We start from the raw sequence: 20,201 nt of genomic DNA on the forward strand, positions 1-20,201 counted from the left end.
CATAGACTCCTATAGGGTATCACCACCCAAAGGTGGCGTTACCCTGTCCGCCAAAGACGGTGCGGCCGGGTTTTAGTAAATTTGAAAATGCAGTAAAACCGGGGTTTGACCGCATTTTCATCATAGTTCATCCCGCCCTTTGAAGTAAAACCCCACCCAAATGTAATTCTCTCTGCACATGTTACATCTGCCCCCTGCAGTGCACATGGTTTTGTCCATCTAAGAAGGAATTTGCCAGAAGGAGTGAATCAGAATATGGCCCACAGTAATGATATACTTACAAAGAACTAAGGATTGAATAGATTTTGATGCAGTGGTCAAAGTGGGGGTATGGAAAATGTGAAGGGTTATAGGGTTCACTGAACTTTTAAAATGGAGCATGGACACTCAAAAGGGGTGTGTCCTTAAGATGACCGCCACGATGAGGCATAGTAGTGCCCCTTACATATGTTACACTACAAAGTAGTGTTGCAGCAATCCAGAGAGAGACAGCAATAGAAGGATTTGCAGTGATGCTGATTTCTTAAGTCTCCAAATCACAACCAAGCAGGAGTAGTGGGACCCTCAGCAGGATGTCTTAAACACAATTTCCATAGTAATGCCCCTTACACACAATGCCCCTAATATTAGTATCACTTATATACATAATGACTACAGAAGTGCTACTTACACTACATAGGGGCTTGCACCTTAAGGGTAGCCTATCTACAAAGCCAGTCACTGTGTGGAAATATTTTGGATCACTGCGTCTGATGTCATGCAGCTGTTGCGGCTTATTATATTTTTCTTAATGTGACCGCAGTGTCAGGGCTCATGCTCACGCCAAATAGCGATTTTTGCTAACCTATTTAATTAAACCCTTAATCCAGCATTGAATAACATGCACATATTTCTCAGCACTTTACAGAGAAAATTTGGCCATTCATATCGGGGCCTTCCCCAGTGTAGCTTGCAGTACCTACCACATGTATACACACTAGGGTTCATTTTTGTAAGGAGCGATTTTACCTACCAGTATATTTTTCCCCCAGTCTGTGGGGGAAAACTGATGCACCAAGAATAAGCACATGCAAACGCAGAAAGAATATACAGACGCCACACAGTTAGGACTGCGGAGGGTTTGGAATCCAAGACCTTGCTCTGAGGCAAATCGTAATATTGTGAGACGCATAGATACATTTGGAACTTGACACAACTGAATATTTTACAGCTAAAATGTAATAATCCAGGTTTGATTTCCTATCATTACATTGAATGCAGAATACTGTGTTTGTTAAAGATAGAGACCAAGGGCTGTATTTAGGAAATGGAAAGGCAATTAAGTAATAACAAGGTGTCTCTTGTTTCCATAATTTATAATAACTTACTTCAACAAAGAAAGGACAACAGTCCTGGACTGGGAGAATAAATCATCTAAATCTATGCCTAAAAAGGTTATTAGCAACTGACCACAATCCTCCTCTAATTATGTGTATGAATTTGTAAGGGAACACAATCAACATATCTATGTCACCTGATCCTTCAGACTGCACGGTTTTCTACTAAAGGGGGTTTTCAATCCCAGCAGACATTTCCGATCCTCAGAAATATCTGCAGTTTTTGCGAAGGGTCAATCAAATTCACATTCGATCTATTCAAAGTTTTTATTTTTTTCTCGACTTTCAAAAAAATTCTGAAATTCTGAAAAGATGTGGTCGCCGATCCACATCTTTTCAGACTTTCTGAATGCCTATTTCAGTGTTTATGACTGCTAATTCAGAAATTTAGGAGCCGTTTTCGTGAATGCAGATTCAGCTTTTCAAAGAGCAGAATCTGCAGTGGCGAGTCCTGTCCAAAAAACGTCCAGGATTGAATAGGACATGGCAGGTATTTCAATATCGGTCTGCTTTGAATACGAGCACAGAACATTGTTATCAAGGGACAACATATATACTTTTTCAACAGTTTGGAATACAAATTTAAAGATTATTTGTATGTATTTGGTTTAAAATGCTAGGTGTCAGAAATTTCCTATGCAAAGTTTTGAGACTTTGCTTAATAGCTCTGACACTTGCTCAGAGCACATGATGTACAATATATGCTTAAATTTTCACATTATCATCCTTGTCTCAATGGGATAAGCCAAAGGGTCCACTAGTAGCCCTACATTTTGAGCTTCTATGGTAGATATCTATATAATAAAAATTACTACTGCTAAAAAAAAAGAAGAAGAAAGAAATATAAAAAACCTAATAATAATAAGTAGGTCATTATTATCAGACCTTCTTTGTTGAGCTTCTGACAATGGCCTAATTGAGCATGGATTGCTAGGTAGAGGAAAATCGGTACTTGTTTCCTAGCACGGCACCAGCAATTTTAATTGCAGGCATCGGGACCCCAAAAACCAACCAAATTGCATGTGATGCGATCGACGCGATTTTTACATTGGAATCAATTGGGACCAATGTAAAATACACCCTAGACCCCAATTTTCATTGCATACCCCCCCGCATGGGTCAAATGCACCCCCATTGTTAACGCCACCCCACTATTGACGCCAACCCGAAGTGTGGATCAACTCCAAGCCGATGTGGATAGTGGGGGTATGAAAAGGTCGTAGGATGCGTACTGCCGCCCCTCTCGTGTTGGCATCAATAATGGGGTGGCGTTAACAATGAGGGGGCATTTCAAATATAAATTACCCATAAGAGTGGGTATACAATAAAAAATCGGGTCCATTGGGCCATTTAACAATGTACCCTATGTAAAATCACGTTGGTCGCATCACATGCCATTATAAGGGCATGCGATGGACGCAATCAACGCGATTTTATAATTGACAGCTAATTTAACATTGATCCCTATGTAAAATCTCATTGATCGCGTCGGTCGCATCGCATGCCATTATAATGGAATGCGATGGACGCGATTAACGTGATTTTCTCATTGCCGGCAATAAAGGATCAAAATAGACAGAAAATCGCGTCCATCGCATACCTTAAGTTAAGGTATGCGATGACCCACGACGAGCGCCGTGCTAGGAAACAAGTACCGAAAAATCAGTTGACTGATCAAAAAGTCACCGCCCAAAAAGAAAGAATAACCGCACCTTGCAAAATTGGGTACTTGTGGAGTATCACGGCTCCCATGGTATGGCATCGTATGCCATATGTAGTGGCATACGATGGTATACGATGCGATTTTTACAGATTTTTCAGCATTTTTGGTCAAAAATCGTATGCGATCGCATCGGATGCCATATGATGCGATGCGATGGCATACGTTTTTGATCTTAAATGCATCCAAATGCATTAAAATTAGTATGAAACATGTTAATTGGCCCCCAACTGTCATTTTTCACTGTGTACCACCCCCAATATCAACGCCAACCCGAAGCGTGGCGAGCGGCGGTGGTACGCGTCTTACGACCTTTTCATACCCCCACTATCCACGTCGGCGTGGAGTTGAGAATAGAAAGTGTGGCGAGCGCAGCGAGCCACCGAGCCCGAAGCGTGGCGAGGGGACGCGGATACCTGTGAAGCCCGCAAGGGGACGTGAAGGTATCTGTGAAGGTATCCGCGTCCCCTCGCGGGGTTCGCTGCGCTCGCCACGCTTCGGGCTCGGTGGCTCGCTGCGCTCGCCACACTTTCTATTCTCAACTCCACGCCGACGTGGATATTGGGGGTATGAAAAGGTCGTAGGACGCGTACCGCTTCGTGGGCTCGCTGCGCTCGCCACGCTTCGGGTTGACGTTGATAGTGGGGGTGGTACACTAGGAAAAATGGCATTTGGGGGCATTTCACATGTTTACTACACATTTCAATGCATTTTGATGCATTTCAGTGCAAAATCGGGTGCGATTGCATCGCATGCGATTTGATCGTATGTGATGCGATGCGATTTTTTATCATACGATCAGCATACGATCAAGGTCGTGGGAGCCGTGATACTCCACAAGTACCCAAAATTGCAGTTGAATTGCAAATAGCAATGCATTCGCAGATCCGTTCGCAGATCCATTCGCATAATAGTTTTTTCCATCTGTGCCAGTCTACAGCTTCCACTAATCTGCTATAGAACCAGGCTAGAAGTGTTCATCACTGATGTCAAAGACCCTCACCAAAACCACCTGGGCTAGTCTGCGTCTTCACAAACACATGCAGAAAACGTCATCTTTCCGCCTCTAAATGCTGGCTTCATGTCAATCAAACTGTGTTTGTTCATCTATTTATGTTTTGCCACTGCTATGTGTATGGATATTTATTCGCATTGTAAACAATGTGCATGTGTGGTCTGTTCATTATTGAATGGCCTTTGAATTTCTGATTAGTTATCAATGCTGAATTAGGCCCAAAGCCCGTGTTTAATGGTCAGTTACTGGGCTTGTAATTGTGTTGCTCTTTAGGACAGAAGTGTACTAATGACATGCTGATTGCCACTTGTTGGGGGTAGCTCATCTTTAAAACAGGCCCATCCAGGAGGACATAAAAGTAAGTTAAAAATAAGTGGTGGTGGGGGTTGATGGAAGAATCTGAAGGGGCAGGCATGATAAAAAGTGGCAAACCTAGGGAAAGAGACATCTATATGTTGTGTGTGTATCTATGTATGTATGTATGTATGTGTGTGTGTGTGTGTGTTTCCATAGTAAGGAACATGCTCCTGACAACAGTGAGGATACACCAAAAAGGCCATCGAGCATGGGTGACCTACAGTGGACATTGGAATTTGGTTGCCTGCAATTTGCTGTACCTGTTTGGATTATCATATGCCTTACTATGGAAAGTGGATTGGTATTATTTTCCATGTTTGTCCACTGACATAAAAACACTTTTTTTTTTAAATAACATTTTTTTGTCTTTTTAATTGAACTTGGATGTGTTTGTTAAAGATAAGTAGAGGCCAAGGGATGAACTTGGATGTGCTAGCTTCTTTTCTACATGGATTATTTTTTATGTGGCTGTTGAAGTAACATTGTGTGCATTCAAACCATGTCACACACACACACACACACACACACACATACACTCCAATAGTCCAATAATTCAGAAACTAATTTTGCACATCCAAATGCTTTATTGGAACTAATATCCACACAGGAGGAGAAGCTGTAGTGCATAAGTATAGCTATATAGGCTCAAGTTTTGAATAAAAAAAATGATTCTACTACTTATCCCTTGGCATATTTTCAAATGTGTCATTTTGCTACTGCGATACTTTCTCATCTCTCCGATAAAGATTGGTATAATGACTTGGATAGTATGCTAAAGTCTAGCCCTGCTGCTGAAAACGAAATTACGATTCACTACAACTATCTCAGACCACTTATTGCACATTCTGGTGATTGCTCAGGCATGAAGCAATGGCTGCATGATTTTCCTGAATTATCTTGTGAAATATTACTCAAAAACCTGGTGAGATCGTGCCGACTAATGCCTGCTGCACAATATCAAGAATTATTTCTGAACCTGCATCATAGAGATTACTATTTGGCTCATAGACAACACATAGCTGGAATGCCATCTCCAGGCACGTGCCCTCATTGTGCAGCTCCAGATGCAAAACTCTTACATTGTCTCTGGTCTTGCCCATCCATACGACATTTTTGGCTACAAGTCCGTAGTTATGTATTAGAACATCTAATTAATTACATAGCTTTTAACGCTGAATGGGCTATATTCAGGATTGTTCCCGAAGCTCAAAGAGTAGCAAACAGATGTAGAAAGCTATTATTAGCGATTCATGCGGCCGCATGTAAAACTATACTCCAGGGTTGGATCTCTCCCCATGTTCCATCTCTTACTCTTTTTAAAACCAAACTCCACCTCGTTTTTCAGATGGATTGGATTGAGACAACCTTAGATAAGGAAATACGTGTCTCAAAGTTTTTTGATACATGGGAGAGTTATATCTTCACCCTTCCTTTAGAGTTTCGGAAAAGGATTGAAGGCACATTCAAACACTGAGTGGTACGAAACAAGAAGATTATGTGACGACCCCCGCCCCCCAATCGTCCTAAATTCTTGATTTTACACTTAGTTGGCATCTCCTCAGGGCTCCGGGCTCCCAGCTCTATATAATCAATTGATTCATGGGTAAAAACACATCAAATGTTTATGCTTTATTTTTCATAATGTACTTTATTTTATTGTAATTGTATATATATTGTTATAGATACTTTAATATCAAGTTATTTTATTGTACTACAGATGGAACCCCTGCCATCCTTGGCCGGGGCTCGCCAGACCCTCCCCGCTGGTTAGCGCCGGCGGCAGGGGCTACACTGAACTGGTACGCGTGTGCGTCTCAGTCTCTCGGCGGGGACACTGCGTGTCCTTGCCCGTCTCCAATTCAGAGAGACAGGCAGGGTTAGGGGGCATTTGGGGCGGCGAGGGCGACAGGCGGCGATGTCGGGGGAGGCGGTGGGGACCGGAGGCAGGCTCCGTTGCCCAGGGGGCGCGCAAGCTCCCTGCCGGGCCTGGCGTGATGGCATTAGAAACGCCAGCCCTGCAAAGATGAAGCCAGCTCCATCTGTATACAAACAATTGTAAATGTTCATTGCATTGCAGTGCTTTAATAAAAAGTTATATAAAAAAATATATATTTGATCAATAAAAAGTAATAATAAATAGTATAATCCCTTTGTAATGATGCACTTTGTGGAAGCAGTTTGTCTTGAGAAAACTCTGGAGGAAGGCATTATAAAGAATCCATACTTTCTTAGGCACCCCAATTAGGCCTTTACTATGCTGACCCTGTTACAAAGGGATTATACTACTTTTATCACCTTTATTGATATAATTAGGTCTTTTATTCCAAACAAACATATATTTCTTAACTGTTTACACTCTAGCTTCTCCTTCTTACACATTGGGTAAGTGTTTTGTGCTGGGAGCGAATTTCTCCTACGCAAGTAGTTTCAATAAAGCATTTGGACGTGCAAACGTAATTTCTGAATTAGTGAACTATTTCTACTATATTTATGGGTTTCTCTCCTTGGGGTTTATTCTAGTTCATTCTTTCTGACAAAATCCTTCTTAGATGGACAAAACCATGTGCACTGCAGGGGGGCAGATGTAACATGTGCAGAGAGAATTAGATTTGGGTGAGTTATTTTGTTTCTGTGCAGGGAAAATACTGACTGCATGATTTTACACTGCAATATAGATCTCACTTTTAAGAAAAACCCCACCCAAATCTAATTCTCTCTGCACAAGTTACATCTGCCCCACCCGCAGTGCACATGGTTTTGTCCATCTAAGAAGGATTTTGTCAGAAAGAATGAACTAGAATAAACCCCCTTAGGAGATATTGGCACCTTTCAACCTCTGTTTTACTCACACACATACATACATACATACATACATACATACATACATACATACATACGGTAAACTAATTATTGAACACATCAACATCAGTAAATATATTTGTAATGGGGCTTTTGTACTGTGTGATTTTCACCAATGTCAGCAACAACACATGCACAGAAATCAAACTATAGTTGTCTATAAATTATGTGTGATAATGTGAAGTGACACAGGGAAAAAGTATTAAACACATGAAGAAAGGGAGGTTCAAAAAGGCATGGAAAGCCAGGACGCCAGCAGGAATTGGAGATCAATCCTACCCTTTATCAGTGCAAATGTAATATAAGCTGGTTCAGTCCCAAATGATGGCCTATACAAAGGTTTCTCATTAATAAGCTGTCGCACAATAAACATCTCATGATGGGTAAAAGCAAAGAGCTCTCAAGATATTTGCTCCTTTGTTGTTGCAAAACAAACTGATAGCATTGGTTACAGAAGGATGTCTAAACTTCTGAATGTTCCGGTGAGCACTGTTGGGGACATAATTTTGAAGTGGAAAGAATATAATTTCACTATAAACTGGCCATGACAGTTAGGAATCTTCGCAAATTTCTGACATAGTAGTGAAAATAATGATTAGAGGAGTTGGTCCAAAAGCCAAGGACCACTTGTGGAGAGCTCCAGAAAGACCTGGAATTAGCAAGTAAATTATCTAACATTTTGGAGGGGGTACTTTTTACCAAAGTACTGTCTGGAATTTCAGTTTAGTCTGACTGCAATTTATACTGTACTTATATACCTGTACTGTACATGGAGACCTAATAAATTTGTACCGTAGGATTGCTTTCTTATGACGTGTTGATAGTTCTCAGTTGCATTAGGAGTTTAAGTCAGCACATTTTTTTAAAGCTTCCTTCAACATCTTTAAATGTTCATGGATTGGGAATGTGAATAGGTTGTGAAATTTACAACCTGCAGTACCTCGGTTTTGTACACTGAGTATTTGGCATTTATCAAACCTTGGAGTGAAATCAAATGAAGAAGTTGCCCACAGTCATATTATTGTGCTAGTTAAAAGATAACTAGTCCCTATGGTTGCTATTGGCAAGTGCACCAATTTATCTCTCTAAAGTTCCCCATACACCAGAACGACATTGGACCCAAATGTCCAATCTTGATGGATTGTGTGCATAAGATCGCACAATGTGCGGTCCCACGGGTTGCGAGGTCAGCACACACATAAGCTGTGATTGACATCTCATCTGTCGGCTCTTATTACTGTTGTGAGCAGATCGCATGTGTTTTTAAAGCACATACAATCGCTCTATGACCTGCATATGAAGGTCACCCTGGTGTATGGCCAGTTTAAGGGTTAATCCATCATCCTTTACTTCAGCTGTGAATTAAGAGATGAGGGGATCCCTTATGCATTATATTTTAGGGCTCCATCCTCTCTAGTTGGCAACACATTAGTGATGAGCACTCGTAGAATCTGGTTCTTTGCCAGAGCCCAGAGTGCACTGCGCAAATCACCAGGAAATGTTGCGGTGGCTACTAGTCGTAAATAAATCTATTATGATACATCTCTTCGAATAAACAACATTTTTTAAAGTATTTATTTCCAAGAAGGGAGAAAATGGAGCAGAGAAAGAATGGGGAGTTGGGGGTAAGAGTATCCAAATCTCATGCATATAGTAGTTAAGTCTAAGGGGTATATTCAATGCTGATAACGCGAGCTATGATGGCGAGCAGTGCCTATTGCTCGCCATCATAGCCCTCCCTCAGTATTCAACTGGCCCCCTGTTCTCGCCATTTCCACCTCGCTATTTCTAAAAAGTGAGATGGAAACTTTGTGTGCGGCCACCAAAAGTGGCTATATGCAGCAGGCTCGCCTTGGGTGTGGGGGAGAAACCATCCCATTTCTCCAGCACACTCAGATCAGAGATACCTCTATGGTGTCTCTGATCTGTGAGCGCCTTGTGTGGGAAGCAGATGGGCTGCTGACATCCGCTAACGTCAGCTGCCCATTGTTTTCATGGGAATGCCCATGAAATGCTAGATGTTCCCAAGGGCTGTGACCCCTGATGCCCATCCATCCCCCCGCCCACACTGCTAGGTGTGTAGTTCGCCATGCCCAATCGCACTCTGCACATGCACAGAAATGCGTCTGCGCAGACACAAAACATTAGTTCCCAATGCGAACGCATGGGGGACCGAACAAACCAGAATAAACCCCTTTGAGTAAGTGCTCTTGCAGTCGCAGGAGAACAGATCACTGATGGATTCATGGTCATGATGATGTAACATGTAGTAAGTGGCACCATTTTGGCAGTGGCACTACAGATTACAGGTAATTCCACATGGTTTGTGGCTCCTCCCCTTACGGCAACCTCTCATGCTTACCCCTACATGATCGTATGTAGCTTATAACTTAATAGTAGGTAAGTATGAGAGGAGTCCAAACAAAATGACTGCGGAAATCATTGATTCTAATGCATTTTCTCTGAACAGTATTTTTTATTTATTTATACAGTGAACCTCCCATTATGCCATCTAAAACCTAATCTAAAGATGGGAGAATGGGAGGCCTACTGGACAAATAGAGTACCTCGCCTCTTGGGTCTTTTTCCTATCACTTGCCATTGAGGGAGAAATTTGTAACTCTGGGCCTTATTTTGGTTCATTCTTTCTGACAAAATCCTTCTTAGATGGGCAAAACCATGTGCACTGCAGGTGGGGCAGATGTAACATGTGCAGAGAGAATTAGATTTGGGTGGGGTTTTACTTCAAATTGAGATCTATATTGCAGTGTAAAAATAAAGCAGTCTGTATTTTCCCTGCACAGAAACAAAATTACTCACCCAAATCTAATTATCTCTGCACATGTTACATCTGCCCCCCCCCCTGCAGTGCACATGGTTTTGTCCATCTAAGAAGGATTTTGTCAGAAAGAATGAACCAAAATAAGGCCCTCAGTTCAGTTGGGAAATGTAATGTGTATGTGTGATTCTGCTTTCTTTGCATAGCAAAATGGCAGTGAAGCATTGTATGATGAATAAAAAGTATCATGTCTTGTAATGTGCAGTTATATTAGTTTTTCCAGGTGGCAGTATGGGGATTTGTCTGTTTTTTTCTACTTAGAATTGTGCATTTTCAGTGATTAATGTGCAGCTTTTATTCTTTATTACCGTAATTCATGGATCGTTGCTTCCTCCATGGGTTGTTAGAGGAGATAAGGTTTACAATGGTGTCAGGCTGCATATTCCAAGACACTGTGCTTTCAGATAATTTCCTTTGGCAACCATTATCATAGTTACCTGGTGTCAGCAATGCTGTAAAATACATTGTTCTGCAAAGAATGCTTCATAATGTTATCAATCAGAATATCTGACATGTGTTCCCATTGACCTGTGTCTCTATTGTGTTTTTTTTTCCTTTGCAAATTCTATTTATTGATCTTTTGTGATCTTCTGATCCAACTAATATGTGCACATTATGTACAAGTATACAATTTGCATTGAAGTGCTTGAATTTTTTCAACTCAATCTTAAACTGGGTACACATCTATACAATCCCTGTTTTCTTGCGACCGTTTGACCGACCATAGACGTGTCGGACCGTCCACAAACAGCCGATACATGCGTACACACCTGTACAATTTTACTTGCGATGTCCGATGTACTCCCGTCCAGTCGCAAGAAAAAGGTTGTAAATTATCATAATGGGCTGGGTTAAGGGCATACCAAAACAAAGAGGCGTGAGTACAGAACCTAAACAAAAGTGATTAATTTTTTACATCAGTACTGGCTGTGCAGAGAACAGCAGTCTATAAAGACGAGGTACGTGTCTACAGTCAGCCGGCAGGCCGACTATGGACAGATACAGCAAACTGCTATAAAGGCGCGGGAAAGCGTCTACAGTCAGCCGGCAGGGTGACTATGGACAGATACAGCCAACTGACTGTAGTCACGTACCCCGTCTTTATAGCAGGTGGCAGGGTGACTAGGTACAGATATGGCGACCTGCTATAAAGATGGGGTGCATTTATATTATGATTATATCTTTAAATATACATGGGGAGAGGTGAACGCTTCTTGTTCTGTAGGATACCTCATGCAGCTACAGAACGCCCACATGGGCGTTCCAGCTTTGGCAGTATAATCGCAAGAATGGCCAGCATATTGATTGAACGTGCGTACACACTGCACTTTTGTTCTGATGTGGGCCCGTCCTGTCGGATGAATATTAAACAGCACTGAACCTTCGACCGACCGAGTATGGACGGACAAGACCATTTTTCAGAAACTGTCCCTGCCCAGCGATTAAGTATATTTATTAAGCATGCTGCATATTAATCGCCAGGAGCGATGCATTTTATAAGCAAACTAGTGAGATTGCTTAGAAGATTCCCTGAAATTGCCATGTGTGTAGGTCCCATAAGGACGGTATTCAGCATGTGCCGATATTTCCCGCAGGGGGAAATATATCCAACTTGCATATTCAGTGCTGCCATTTCAAACAGGATTGAAGGCTGTCAGTTTCGTCTTTATTTCCTGTGGATCCACGTATTTTCTGACACTCGACAGTCAAAACATTGAATTCCAACTATCGCGTTAGTATCGGAAGCCAACAAAATAGAATCACAGATGTTCCAGCTGGAAGTGGGCTCTTTAGTGAAGACAAAAAAATCCTAGGTGGTAATGAGCCTAAGTGACTGAACGACTTTAGTTATGAGCATAAAATATATACATTTTAGTAAGGAATAGTGTTTGTTGTAAAACATATGGGCATAAGTACCGTAACTAAAATATTTTCTCTACATGATGTCAACGTAACAGTTTGAGGATGAGTTCTGACCTTTATGATTTAAAAAAATAAAAAAGGTTTTTAAATAGAAGTAATTGTTTTACTTATTTTGACTATGTGTATACATTGTGATTTAATATACTAATATATATTTACATGTATGTCTTTCAGAGGCAAGCAAGCTGGTCATGTCATATGTCGCAGCTGTCTGTGGAAAAGGAGCAGAAGTTAATCAAGTCAAAGAGCAGTTGTTGCAGTCAAATCCAGTCTTGGAAGGTATGGCTGGGTTTATTCAGTTCTGTCAATGGAATAAACTAATTTATTTTAGAAAACCAAAATCTTGGTTTATAATCTAATTCTGATGGACAATGTGCCCCGAAGCAGAAAAATATAGCAAGGGCGGATATAATAGTGCATGTCTGCAATATAGAATGTTTCTCCAGTTGCATGTTTAAGGGAATAATATGTGTGTGGTTAACCAGTTTTATGCCAGACTTTAAAATCAATTGGAAAAATGTAGGTATTTGAAGAGGTAGAAGTGTATAATAAAATGTTGGCTCTGTTATGTGATGATAATGTAAGCGCACAGTAATTGTGGGAATTGAATTACTAGTGATGTCTGCTAAATGTTGCCAGATTGGCAGTAACTCGTGGACACTTTGGGATAAATTTACTAAAGTATTACAAGTGAAAGTGTATCATTTTCTAGAATACATTAGAAGAAATGACAGCTAGATTTTGTTGGGTTGCTATGGGCAACATCCCCACTTTTCACTTTTAGAAGCTTTAGTAAATTTACCCCTAAGATTGCTAATTTCCCCTTGCTCCCTGTAGATAGGCTTCCCATAATATCCCTTTAATGTGCAACACCTATCATTTATATATGTTCTGTTGCTGGCTAAATTCAAGCCTGTATATTACCTGTTTTTTTTTATTATTCTTTATTTTGTCAAAGAAACCATATAAAACCAAGTCACAATTCTCATTTTCTTCAAAAATAAAATATATAGAACAGTGGTTCCCAAACTGTGTGCCGTGGCTCCCTGGGGTGCCTCGGGACACTAGCAGGGGTGCCACCGGTTGGTGGTCCAGGACAATTCAAATTATTTATGATCAATTATTTATGGACAAAGCCAGTGCTGGTGGCTGCCAATCATAAACTATGTGTACAAACAGAAGCAAATCCTGCCTTTTAACACATAACTGAACCTAAAAAGAACATATAAACACAATCTACTTACTTTTATATATTTTTGTTGGGCCTAGGGGTGCCATGGAAAAATTCTGATACTCTGGGGTGCCGTGTTTCTAAAAAGATTGGGAACCCCTGATATAGAAGAAACAAACCCTTATTTATTTAATTTATTTATTAACAGTTTCTTATAGAGTGCACACATATTCCGCAGCGCTGTACAGAGAATAGTTGAACATTCACATCATTTCCTGCCCCAGTGGAGCTTACAATCTATTCTAGGGTTAATTTTGTTGGCAGCCAAGTAACCTACCTGTATATTTTTGGAGTGCGGGGGGGAAACTGCCGCACGGGAAGGGAGGTCCCAGGTCGGTGGTTGGATGTTCAGCAGGTCCGACCATCGGCTCATGTCCATTGCGCACGGGACCGCGCATCGGACCTGAGGGGACATCAATCTGGGCTGATTTGGGCCAATTTCACTGCCCAATTTGTCAGAATTGGCCCAAATCGGCTCAGTGTTTGGGCATCTTAAGTCCAGCTCTCAGTGCCTTCATGGCGTCTAGGTGGGGAAATTGTGATGACCTCTACTAACATAGCATGAACAGAGGAAATCAGGCCCTTGCACAGGGGGCACTGCAGACATAGAAATTCAATTGAAGTGGCGGACAGAGGGCATCAGTTTGAGGAAGAGACATAAAGAAATCACAGAGTTGGTAATAATTAAAAAAAGGCATCTTCCTTGCTCCCCGCTTTAATGCAAAGGCAGCCAGCTATCCACTGCTGTGCTGCCACTGCTGTCAATCTGAATGACAGACAGGCCGAGGCAGTGCAGCAGTTTCTGTCCCTGGACTGTACTCACCAGCTACCAACCTCTTCTTATGTATCCCTTTGTGTCATACACTTTTAAGTTTATGAAGACTTTTATACTTTAAAACAATCATTTGTAATACTTACTACAGTATATGCTAATCACTATTCATGTAATATTATGTGTCAACTATGCGGCAATGCATTATAATTGTAAATTAAATATGTTTGCATTATCTGCCTGTGTGACATACAAGATTAGCATAGAGAATATATTGTAAACACAATTTATATAGTTTCCCTAGTCCTAATCTAATCTATCCATAATATACTGTATAAAACCACTGATCACGGCGGCACTTAGAAGCAATGTGTAACATATATCCTGTATCTATTTCTTTTGGGGATGAGCATCCAAAAACACTCCAATGACAATGGTATAATGTACTATTTATTATAGCTATTTGGCACTTCTCTTTGTCTTCGATGTTTTAAACCATCGTGGGGCACAATTGGAAATAGCGGCACAGATTGGATACCCCTCTTGATATTTAAAACTCTTTAAACTTACATATTTTCTTTTCTTTTCTCTCTTTTTTTAAATAACAGCATTTGGAAATGCAAAAACAATGAGGAACGACAACTCTTCCAGATTTGTAAGTATATAATATGATTTCACAGCATGGTACTTATATAATTTCTTACACCATTCTAATATTTATATAGCCTATTGGGATGGTGGTCACAATAGGGTTACAGCATATATATAAAAGGAACTGCCAGGCCACACAGAGTACTTATCCAGGATGCTGGGTGTATTGTTAAACAGCATAAAGAGCATATGTAGGAACACAGTGGTAATGCAGGGTCAAAGTATTGTGCGTCTGTGCAGTCAGGGCCAGATTAAAGGTGCCCATACACTGCGTGCGATGTCTCGCAGCAGTGTACGGACACCCGACAGCCTGCGAGCCGCAGGGACGCATGCGATCCGTTGTGATGGATCGCATGCGTCCCTGCTTCCTGCCCGCCTCGCCACCAAGAGGAACGGGTGGTCGGACAGCCTGCCGGTCTGACCACCTGGTCGGGTCCGATGCACATGGGACTGCGCATCGGACCCGACGGCATGTCAGGGAGGGACGATTTGGTCCATTTTAACGGGCCGATTGGTCACAATCGCCTGAAATCGGACCAAATCGCCTCGGTGTATGGGGGCCTTAAGCCTTGGGGTTGCCCAGGGCACTTAAGACAAAGGGGCCCCAGTGAAAGTTGGTGTAAGGGTATTGGTGGGTTATATGCAATTATGCATATCTCCCAACATGAGTTCCAGCTCATGAAACCTGATACTCTTGTGTCTCTACCTGCACTTCTGCTTGAAATCTGACTACCTCGTCCTGCTGCTGCATAAGAGGGATAGCTAGTGTTGTTAGTTCACTCCAGCTGTGGGCCCCCTGGCAAAGTGGGGTCTGGGATACAGTATGTCTTGCGTGCCCCCACCTTAATCTGACTATGTACGCAGTACTGTATTACTTTGCATAGCAAATATGGCTACAGTGCCCATGCTGGGAGGGGACTGAGGGGAGACAGTCCTGGAGCAAACAACTCTCTTACAGATAACTAGTCATTAAGAGACCGTAGTCAAAAATGTCACAATGACGTTACAATCTAATCAGTTGTCCGCTATGATTTGCATGTTCTGAAAATGAGGAAGTTTATCAAAAGTCTTTTTGAAAGCTATCATTGTGTAGTTCAGATCCGAACATTTTCACCGGCCAACCCTTCATGTTACTTTTCCAGTTGCTGATAACAACTTGGCACCCAACTGACTATTTAACTTTTTTTTTTTGATTGTTCTTTTCTCTAGGGCAAATACATGGATATTGAATTTGATTTCAAAGGGGACCCACTTGGTGGTGTTATTAGTAACTGTAAGTACAGACATTTAAATAAGCGAAGCCCTTAGTTTATTGAATGTATTTATGTGGGAAAGTAAACTTTTAGTTACCGGGTCCAGGTTATCAGTACTATGAATTCCAATGTGGAAACTGCACATAAAGATGGCAAAGCCTATATCGTAGCATACAGTATAACAAATGTTACCAATTATGCATGGTTGCTATCAGAGCCGGTTCTAGATTAAAAAGATAAAGAATCTATAAAATCTATACGACCTTACAAAAAAAAAAATACACTTAACTATTATTGTGGTTTTTCTGCAAAGGTGGCCTTCTGAAGATTTTAGTCCGTATTCACTATTCATATAGGTGATCACATGGTTCAGAAGATGCCGGTTTGTGTAGGCATTTCAGCAATGTCATCATCATACAGCAGAGGTTCAAACAAATTTGTGCCCCCTATGTCAACTCCTGCATTGTGTCCCCTACAGCCTCCTGCCCCATGTCACTCCAGCCTCCTGCCCCCCTGTCACTCCAACCTCCTGCCCCATGTCACTTCAGCCTCCAGCCCCATGTCACTCCAGCCTCCTGCCCCATGTCACTCCAACCTACAACCTCTAGGGAAAGATATATCAAACTTAAAGCAGTGATAAAGTGGAGAGTGATAAACAACCAGCAAATCAGCTACTACCTTTTATTTTTTACCTAGTCTGTAATATGACAGGTAGGAGTTGATTGGCTGGCTGTTGATCACTCAATTTTATTACTTTTTGAAGGTTGACACATCTGGTCTCTGGTGTTATTTGTTGTAACTATTAAAGTATATGCTTGTTTTTTGGCCCTTTTCTTAGTATAGAAAAAAGGTCATATTTATGTAATGTTAGCATTAACACAATTATAGGTGAGCTCGTTTTAATAACATTACTTTCATGTAAGTCAGAGAGTCATCCCCCACACCCCACTTCTCACTCCAATCAGTTCTCACTCCAACTCAAACTAATGCTCACATGGAAGCTTTACATTTTCATCCCACCACCTAGTATCTTCTATAGGAGACAGCCCCCCTCCTATAAGCGAAAGCAGTTAGCCTATACTATACCTCATCTCACTCAATATTGCAGTGCTGTAGCTAACCTTAAGGGCCCATGTGTGTTGTGGTCTTCTTTGGTGTATTGTACTGTAGACAAGCTGTTCCGTCCCATCTGAGACTCTTCATTGCCTGCACTGTGTGCTCGACAGGCTTATCCTCTCTGCTCTCCCGCAACACATTGGGCAGACTCCTCCTTGCTAAGTTTCCCTAAACTGTCATCGGCAATGCCAGGACACCATTAGTTGTTGCATTTGAGGCATATGAGCAAGGCATGCTGGAGAGTAGATACTGTTGAACCATGAACAGGTCCAGGATCATCATTTAATATCCATGCAGTGGCTCAAGGGGGAGAAAGCACCCCTGGCTTACCAGGCTTCTCTTCAGCATGCATGATATTGCTCTTCTTTTCGTGCAGCAAGACGCGATGGCGAGTGTTGGAGCTTGTGACTCCTTGGAGAGCCACTAGGTCCTAGTTTGTGGATAGGCCATCGTCCATCAATGGTTACAAACAGTGGCGGCTCTTACCTCTGTGGAGAAGGGGGGCTGCATCTGGCTTCACACAGTGGTGGATTTTACCTGGGGGGCTTCAGCCCTGCAGCCCATAGGTAAAAACCGCCACTGGTTACAAACCATCAATGGTTTTAATGCCAGTGTTGGACAGTTTTTTCATCTATAGTTGTGAAACAATGGACTACAGAGACATCTAATTATTCATCTCACCGACCACTCCACCCATTCAATTGGTACCTAAACGTGAAGCTTTGTCTCCAGGTTTGGATTGACCTATTCAGTCAGGGATAAAGCAGCGAAGGCCAGAAACGATGCTTTTGAGAGCATGTGAAGCTTGTTGACTACATAGGTGCCGATTCCGTGGGTGCTACTGGGCCTGAGCCTCCGGCTGTGTTGAGCACTATGGGATACCTGCTGTCATGCGTGCGGTGCACGCAGGCAGCCGCTTAGGCGTGGCTTTCACTGCAGGGACATACCTTTGCCGGGGGACCGTTCAGCACTACTTGACTGCGGTATTATCTCCTCTGTTGGGGGTCTCCCACAGTCAAGTAGTGCTGAACATTCCTCCGTTGGGGCGCCAGCTCCCTGTAACACTCCCCTCTGCCCTTCACTGTGCTTACCATCTATTACAGGGTGCACTCGCAGGGGCCCACGATAGGTTCAATAGGTGGGCACAGTGGCGTAACTATAAATTTTGCTCCCCCCTGCCAAAATTTTGTGACGCCCCCCTCCCCACATAGCATGTATTTATGTATATATATTTATACACACATATACACACACACACACAGCAAGAAGTATGTGCAGCAGTCAACTTACATTTCAAAGCCCAAACACCCCTTTATTAACTCTGGCAAAAGGGAGAACATACAAACTCCACACAACAAAAGTAAGCTGAGGGTAGTAGGGACAGTGTTTGGGGGAGCAGTACTGTAAGCACAGACAAAGCACGCTGTGGACAGCAAAGGGAGGGACCCAGAGCGAGCCAGGGGCAGACACAGCTGTCAGCTAGCTGGTAGCAACATTAAATAAATATATATATATATATATATATATAATTTATTTATGAGAGCAAGGGTAATGTGTTGGGGCCTGCAGCAGTTACTGTATCGATGGAAAGGGAGACAGTGGTGACATGGGGAGGGGGGAAAAGCGGTGCAGTACTGGGCAGGGGCGGATCCAGAAAAAAATGCTCCTGGCAGCAGTGCTGGCGCAGCCTCAACTCATACCTCCAGCACCCGGCAAAGGCTTCCACTCCTCCATCCGGCAGCTTCTTCCCCTCTCCACAGCCCTGGCATCCAGCAGCAGTTATGTCCCCAGCACCCCGCAGATTCATCCTCCGTCCTCCTCCTGGCAGCAGAGTAGCAGCAGCCAGCAGCTCCGCCCACCTTCTCTTTCTTTTAGCAGCAGGCTCCATCCCCTGGTGGCACAAATCCACCCCTGGTATGGGACACAGTGCAGGCAATGGCAGCCTGGTCCGGGGTAGCAGCTGTCTGTGGTGACTGGCTGCAGCTTTCAACACCCCGGCCTTCCAGTGATCAGGCTTCCGCTCTGCTTGATGTTTATGCTGTATGAGGCCAGCAGCTTCAGGGAGCCAAAGAGCTCTCTGGCTCTCACAGCCCAAGGAGAAGATCAGGGCTGGGGGCTCCCATATGTAATGCTGGGTGGGTAGCGGCGCTAATGGCTGGCGGGGGTTAGAGAGGGCTCCTGAGATCATGTCTCAATTACCCAAGCCTGACTGTCACTGTACTGCTCCCAACGTGACATCACGCACCGCCCGCAACCTGATGCAAGGGGGAGGCAAGAGCGGAACAGTCTCCATCCAAGGCCGCGCCCCCAGCCGCCTACCCATCCTCCCATTGGATATCTCACCCGCACCCTTCCTCCCATTGGGCAACTCACCTGCCCGTCAAATATATATATATTTTTTTTATGACAGATACTCTATCATGGCCGCGGCCTCGCCGACAAGCGCTGGCGGCGGCCGTGCACAATAAGCAGCAGCCGCATCTCTTCTCTATAGTGTAGTGTGACAGACTCACTGTCTGTCACACTCACTTGTCGGCAGTGGCACACGGCGCCCTCGCAGCCCCCGCTCCCCCAAGCAGCATCGGGGGCTGCCTTACAGTATCTCCGCCACTGGGTGGGCACCTACACACAATCCAATATTGTGTGCATGTTCACACATTTATATGCATTAAGTGTTTTAATCACTATATAACTGTTGCAACCACAAAAATAATATTGGAGACAACTGTGCTGCGTAATATAAATTGGTATTATTTTTTGGTCACGCCCCTTCCCCATGAAGCCACTCTCCTATATTTTTGGCTTGAGCATCCACCAGCAAAAACATAAATCGGCACCTATGGTTACTTTTACTTTCTTTTTTTTTTTTTTTATAGAAACACATGATGTATAATCAGAAAATAAATTGCAAACGTTGCATACAAATCTGAAAGTGCAGTAAGAACTAACAGGCAGTGTCAGCAGTACCTGGGACTCTTTGATCTTTCATTTCCTCCATACTGTATACTGTAATCCCATGCTGTGACATTCAGTCCTAATAAGATGTTGCAAAGCTCTTTGTGCATGCCACAGAAAGGGTTTCACAAATG

The 20,201-nt window shown here is 42.8% G+C and overlaps 1 protein-coding gene across 5 annotated transcripts in view; it reads left to right on the top strand.

Annotated features, from left to right (window-relative positions):
• Positions 1-20,201, top strand: part of MYO1B (myosin IB) — a 299,289-nt gene that overhangs the window by 138,187 nt on the left and 140,901 nt on the right. For all 5 annotated transcript variants that reach the window (XM_083153484.1, XM_083153488.1, XM_083153487.1 and 2 more), the window contains exons 5-7: positions 12,264-12,368; positions 14,701-14,747; positions 15,953-16,016. In XM_083153484.1, the coding sequence (XP_083009610.1) occupies positions 12,264-12,368; positions 14,701-14,747; positions 15,953-16,016 (216 nt within the window). The remainder of the gene's footprint in view (positions 1-12,263; positions 12,369-14,700; positions 14,748-15,952; positions 16,017-20,201) is intronic.

Source organism: Crinia signifera, chromosome 7, assembly GCF_055691185.1.
Source record: "Crinia signifera chromosome 7, ASM5569118v1, whole genome shotgun sequence".
NCBI classification, from domain to species: domain Eukaryota; kingdom Metazoa; phylum Chordata; class Amphibia; order Anura; family Myobatrachidae; genus Crinia; species Crinia signifera.